At 32.1% G+C, this 6828-nt stretch overlaps 1 protein-coding gene across 1 annotated transcript in view; it reads left to right on the top strand.

The window, feature by feature from the left end:
- The first annotated feature begins 1599 nt into the window (after nucleotides 1-1599).
- The window catches only part of LOC102753117 (epithelial chloride channel protein), a 27627-nt gene continuing 22398 nt past the window's right edge, over nucleotides 1600-6828 (top strand). The window contains exons 1-5 of the mRNA XM_006760802.2: nucleotides 1600-1758; nucleotides 2578-2718; nucleotides 2920-3067; nucleotides 3414-3522; nucleotides 5754-5934. Coding sequence (XP_006760865.1) covers nucleotides 1600-1758; nucleotides 2578-2718; nucleotides 2920-3067; nucleotides 3414-3522; nucleotides 5754-5934 — 738 coding nt within the window. The remainder of the gene's footprint in view (nucleotides 1759-2577; nucleotides 2719-2919; nucleotides 3068-3413; nucleotides 3523-5753; nucleotides 5935-6828) is intronic.

The raw sequence follows: 6828 nt of genomic DNA, 5'->3' as shown, positions 1-6828 counted from the left end.
TCACTCTTTTTTAGTCTAATGTAATTCATGCAATGAATCTGCAGGTTCTTGGGAGGCAGTGTTTGTGTTTTACTCATTTCTATTCTTCAAAGAGCAAAGCACTGGACCTGGCACATAAATAGAAGCACTTGTATATTTTTTCATATGAATTAAAAGGGATAAGGAAAAACAAGGATAAACATCACCTGAGGGTCCCACTATGTACCAGGCACTATGTAAGTGCTTCCACGCACGTTATTTCATTTAATCTCCACAACATCCCACCAAGATAGGTATTACTGTCTATGTTTTACAGTTGAGGGAATTCAGGTTGAAAGAATTTAAACTCGGAAAAAATAATCTCTTCCTCCAAGATGTTTATAATCTAGTAGGAAGTTGTAGTGTGTGTATTAGTGATAATAAATGTACTACAAGTAGTATGTAACAAGTGGTTCAAATGAGTTCAAAAGAAGGAAAGATTAATTCTAACATGGAGATTTGAGAAGATTATTATGAGTTAGCCACACCTCAACTGGACTGGCAAGAGGAGGACACTGTCAAAGAAATTATAGTTTCACTTCCTTCTCTAGCCTTTTCCAGGCAGGCTCAGGCTCCTCATTCCCCAATTAAATGCTGAAAGACTGTATTTAAAGTTTTACAAAAGAAACCAATGAAAACGTAGGATAAAACAGGAAAATTTTTACAATAAGCTTTTTATTCATAATACATAATGTTTAATGATGATTGATAACATTTAGTGAGTGCTTATTAGGTGCCAGGAGTCTTGTAAGAAGTGCTTTTCATAGATTATTTCATTTAAACATCCACAATTATTCCAGTATCACAAAGGAAAAACTAGACCTAAAAAGATCTGCAAACTCTTAGCAAGAATCACATAACTCTTAAATGATCAAAGCAAGGGCCAGGTTTCCATTCATCTGACTCCAAAGCCAGTTACATTTCTATTTTAATCTAAGAACAATCAAAAAAAATTTTTTAATTGTAGCATATTTTCCCAAGTTATTCAAGGACTTAAAACTTTCAATGCTATTTGAAAAATGACATACACAGTAGTCATCACAGACGGTAACAAAAACAAAAACAAAAATATTTTCCCTTGCATCACAGCTGTCCCTGAACACTGTGTTTTTACTACTTCCATCTGGAAGAATTTAAACCATACAATTTACTGCCACACTGACTCCATTTCTTTTATTCATTTTATTATTTTGTTTTGTTTTTTAAATGGGCCTTTTTCATCTGCTCTTTCCTGTGCTTTCATTTTAATTCTTCTTTCTTCCATAGAGTGCTTTCTGTAAACAGATCGAGGAGGAAGTGGAGGAGGATTGGCCACTGCAATGAGGATGATGATTACATAAAAAATCTAAAAGAACTGCTCAATTCAATGAGTATTTAACAGCTTAGTAATCTTAGAGAGTATAACTAAAGTGTTCAACATAATCCCCATTGAGTAAGATAAGGAAGTTCATCAAAATATTTTAGTAGTTTTTTGTATTATATGTATGCAAATATTTTGATCTAGATTTAAATTCCCAAGTTAAGCAGATATATAAATACTCTCCTTACATTTCAAAAAGGCCTATCGTAACATGAGCAAAAATGGTGCTCAATCTAACCGTTATTCTGTTCCTAGTTTTACTTCTCTTGCCTGCAGTGAAAAGTTCAATGGTAAGTTTGAATAATAATGGATATGATGGCATCGTCATTGCAATTAACCCCAGTGTACCAGAAGATGAAAAACTCATTCAAAACATAAAGGTAAGAAAATAAATTTTATTATCCACTTATTTTTATTTCAGTAAGTATTTTCAACTCATGTTAGTTGTCTAGTCACATACACGCACTCACACAGAGTTATAACTTTCCAAAATTGCTTTGACAGTATATATCAATTATAGAATATGTCAAAATTAATATATGCTTAATTTAAATGATTTGTCATATATTAACAATATTAGTCATTACCTAATAAATTATTTTAAAGGCTGAACTACTAATAGTTTTTTCAACTCATTTGACTAAAAGAAAGACCTTAGAGCTAGTGAAAAATTCTTTTCAATTAATCTTTATTAAGCTATTTTTATAATATTTCAATAACTAACTCTTAAGCCTTAGGGGGTAAGTATCTTATACATTTTTCAATTGTTTATACTTTTTCAAATATTAAATACTCAAAACTCTATTGTATTTGATTTTAAAGAAAATATTACTTCTTTTTTAATTTTATTTACTTCCTCATTTTGTTAGTATAGTTTTTTAAATTTTATATATAGCACTTTAATATATACAATCTTCTTTGGTCCTTCCAATATCCCTATGAGATGGTCAAGAATAGATATCCATATACACTTCAATATGGATCTGTATTAAAGTAAAAAATAGAGTTGGTTTTTAAGTGTATGAAAATGAGTTTGCAAACCAGAGAGATATGGTAAAAATTCACCCTATTTTTCAATTAGTCTTTGCCAAAATATTTTGGGAAAGGGAGCTTGGATTTGCTATTTCTTGTACGTATATACACTTTTATGCTCATTTCATTGTGAAATTGTTACCACATGGTATCTTAAATTTTGTCAGGAAATGGTAACTGAAGCTTCTACTTACCTATTTCATGCAACCAAACGAAGAATTTATTTCAGGAATGTAAGCATTTTAATTCCAGTGACCTGGAAGTCAAAATCAGAGTACTTAATGTCAAAACAAGAATCATATGAACAGGTAAGGTATTTTATCTAGCTCCTAAACTGTTTCTTTCTTCTTCCTGTTCTTTTTAAAATTTAATACTAATAATACCTTAGCAATTACTAATCATTACTTTAGTAATTAAATTAATGCTATTACTTCTCTTAATTTGGATGAAGAATTCCTTGTTTATATTGCTACTGAGATCTGCTTTGGTTTGTTTGTTCTGCTTTTTAGGCAGATGTTATAGTTGCTAATCCTTACCTAAAATATGGAGATGACCCCTATACACTTCAATATGGACAATGTGGAGAAAAAGGACAATACATACATTTTACTCCTAACTTTTTATTGACTAATAATTTGCATATCTATGGATCCCCAGGTAAGGATATCCATTTTATACTTCTATTGCTATTTCTACTGGAAACAAATATAACATTATGATTAAAGGTATTTTTAAGAGAGAAAAATACGTATTAATAGCTTTGTTTGGAAATATACTAGTTATTTTCAACCTAATAATATTTCTTTTTCAACATGTGTATAATAAAATTAGTCACTTATTGATACTAACCCATTTTAACTTTTTTGGTTTAATGAAAGTCATCCATTTCTAGAGTTCCTTGACTCAATTAGGTTGGGGATAAAGGGAAGGGAAACTTAAAACATAAGAAGTTGAATTAAAACATTGTAAATATAAATTTGTAAGTGCAAATATTCTCTCATAGGCAGAGTATTTGTCCATGAGTGGGCCCATCTCCGATGGGGAGTATTTGATGAGTACAATGTGGATCAGCCATTTTATATTTCCAGCAAGAACACTATTGAAGCAACAAGGTATTGTTGTATTGAGCAAATCTATTTTTAAAATTTCACCTATGACTTTTTATTTTTATACTAGACAAAGAAAGGCTATCTCCAGTGGCTGAATGTTCATACAGTCAATTTCAATATCCAACCTACCCCACTATGTATAGGTCCAACTACTGGGAATTCCACCTTGGAATCAAGATCTGTCAGGAATTGGGAATAATTTTAATAATCATGGGTTTATCCCAAAATATATTATTGTCAGAGGAGAAAGAAAAATCTGTAGCCTACACCTTAAAATATCTAAGAATTGGAGTTCAAGTTCCTACCCAATCTTTTATTCCATTTGATTCATAACTGTTCAAGATGAATCTGTTCCATTAAAATCAAGTGAACTCCTAGAGCTTCATGTTAAAGATAGATTATTATTCATTTAATCTTGAGATTAAAAAGAAAAAAGGTACTTCTCAAAAGGATAAGTAAGTAAATTTGTTTTGAAGAAATGTAATTCTGGATAGATTTAGACAGGTCCTATTTATAAATAGATGAGATATTTAAATTAAAAATATCAAGAACCTGGAGTATTTAAAGAACATCAAAGAGCAATTAAATCAGTGTAACAGAAAATAAGTCTTTGGGATAAAAAACATATTAGAGGAAAGAACTGTGATTTTTAAAAAAATGTCTCCCCATCTTGTTTGTGTTGTTTGCTTTACCTCTGCTGAGTTGCTTAGAGTCTCATATGGACTGAGCTCTCAACCCAGGACACTCATTCCTCTGACTTCATCCCATACAACTTCTCCCGGCACCACCTGCCTTATGCAAACAACATTGTTCAGTCTTCAAGACTCAGTTTAAATGTGTCATTACTCTCCATTTGGGGTTATATATCCTGGGGAATATTCCCAAAGGAATATGTATGAGCTTCTCTCACACTGGGCAGGAATTTTATTTTCCCCAATTGACTTTAAGATCCTTGAAGGCTGATTTTTTTTTTAATCTCCTGGCTTTGGCCTGGCATAAAATAAGTAAAAGCTAAACAAATAATGTATCAAACAACAAATTTTTAATAAATCAATGAAAAATGAATGAGTTTCTTTATCAGGCATAGAAAGAGACAAGTTATTAAAAAGAAGTAGCTAAAATAACATTTATTGAGCTCCTACTGTGTGCCAGGCACTGTCTGAGGTAGTATAAGTTTAACTTGCAGGCTTACTTTAGAGCTAACCCTCCTGGAAAATATGACTCACCATCTTCTTTAATCCTTGCAATACAAATAAATGTATTAAAGTGGATTAATGATATGAAGTGGGTTTTTTAAAAATATATTTTTATTGATTTCAGAGAGGAAGGGAGAGGGAGAGAGACAGAGAAACATCACTGATGACAAAGAATCATTGATTGGCTGCTTCATGCATACCCCCTACTGGGGATCAAGCCACAATCCTGGCATGTGCCCCAATAGGGAAACAAACCATGACCTCCTGGTTCATAAGTCGATGCTCAACCACTGAGCCACGCTGGCCAGGCAATGTTATGAAGTTTAATATTAACACAGAACGGAAGTAAATTCTGCAGAAACAGGAACTCTTCAGAATATTTTATACATACCACACCCCATTCCCTGCCAGGTGGTTGACAATTATGAAGACCAAATGATTGAATGCACAAGCATTTCCATGCAAGGCTTAATTTTATTTCGTCCTTCAATCTAGCTCAGCATTTTTCAAATTGTAAACTGAAAAATGCTTAAACCACACTTGACTTTGGATGTATGGTATACATGCATATATATATATATGTATATATGTACATGTATGTATATGCATATATATCAGTATATATACATATATTCATACATATATATTTGAATGTGTGTACCATCCATACAAATCTAAGAAGGTTTTAATCATAATGTTGATTCTTTCCTCCCAACTAGGAAGCAACTCCTCTGTATCTCTTAACTAATCTAATCTTCACAACATCCCTCTCAGGAATTATCATCTTTAGCTTAACATAACAAGAAAAATAGATTATTGATCACAATAGTAAGCAATTAATGCTAATAAATATGAACTGACATCATTATTCTTGTTGAAATTGATGGTAAATATGGGTAGGACATTGAGCTTACTTCTGCCAAAATATTTGGTACATGACCTATAGCAATTATTAAGGGAAAAATTGTAGGACATTAGTCTTTATTCATGATTTGTCTGGTCCTCATATGTAAATGTAATCTAATTCTTTCATCATAGATGTTCAACTCAGATTACTGGAATTAATGTGGTTTTCAATAAATGCCAAGGAAGCAGCTGTATAATAAAGCCATGTGAACGTGACTCACAGACAGGGCTGTATGAAGCAAAATGTACATTCATCCCAGAAAAATCCCAGACTGCAAGGGAATCCATAATGTTTATGCAAAGTCTTGATTCCGTAAGTACATTCTCTTTCAAGTATCACAAAAGAATTCTTTGAGAAAAACTAATTGGGAAGCTGGATTTTCTACCATGAAATTATGTACACCAATAGAAACGCGAAAAATTACTCAGTTAACAGCCATTTTCTCCAGCCTGTGTCAGGTGTGTCTGGAAAATATTCCACCCTTGTTAACCTATTTCTTTTCTTCAGTTGTGGAACTGTACCCTTCTCATTGGTGTCACATACTTTCTTATAACATCCCTTCCTTCACTTGATTCTATAGGCTTGTGTCTAAAACTACAACCTTTACTTTTTTTTTTATTGCTTAAAGTATTACAAAGGGTATTACATATGTGTCCATTTTCCCCCCGCCCTAGACAGTCCCCTAACCTCCCCTATACAACCTTTACTTTTAATTATCTCTTCTAAGTGTTAGTCATACTACTTTTCCAAAGTAATTTATTCTGTAGTTTAGAAAGACGAACACTCTAGACTTTCCATTATCTTCATATTAAAGCATGCCAACCTACTGCAAGTGACACTGTGAAAACATATGGCTCTGTCTCTTACAGAACAAACTTTGAAAAGTTCACAATTACATACCTGACCAATTGAAAGTTAACAACACAGTAATTCAAGTTCCAAAGCGAATGTTGACCTTAAATATCTGGTTTAAATGTATAAAGCTCAGTGCAAAAGAAAAGGTGCCTCAGAATCAGATAAATTTGATATAAAAACAGGGTCTGTCATTTTCAAGCTGTATCAAACTGCTAAATCTGAGATTTAGTTATCTCACCTTTTAAATGGCTTCACAGTGTCATTGTTGTTAGGTTTATAAGAGCTAATATAAGTAAAGTATTATCACAGTACTTAACACAAAGTGAGTAAAAAAATAAATTTTTACTTTTT

Source organism: Myotis davidii, unplaced genomic scaffold, assembly GCF_000327345.1.
Source record: "Myotis davidii unplaced genomic scaffold, ASM32734v1 scaffold156, whole genome shotgun sequence".
NCBI lineage: Eukaryota > Metazoa > Chordata > Mammalia > Chiroptera > Vespertilionidae > Myotis > Myotis davidii.
This window is presented reverse-complemented; position numbering and strand designations above follow the sequence as displayed.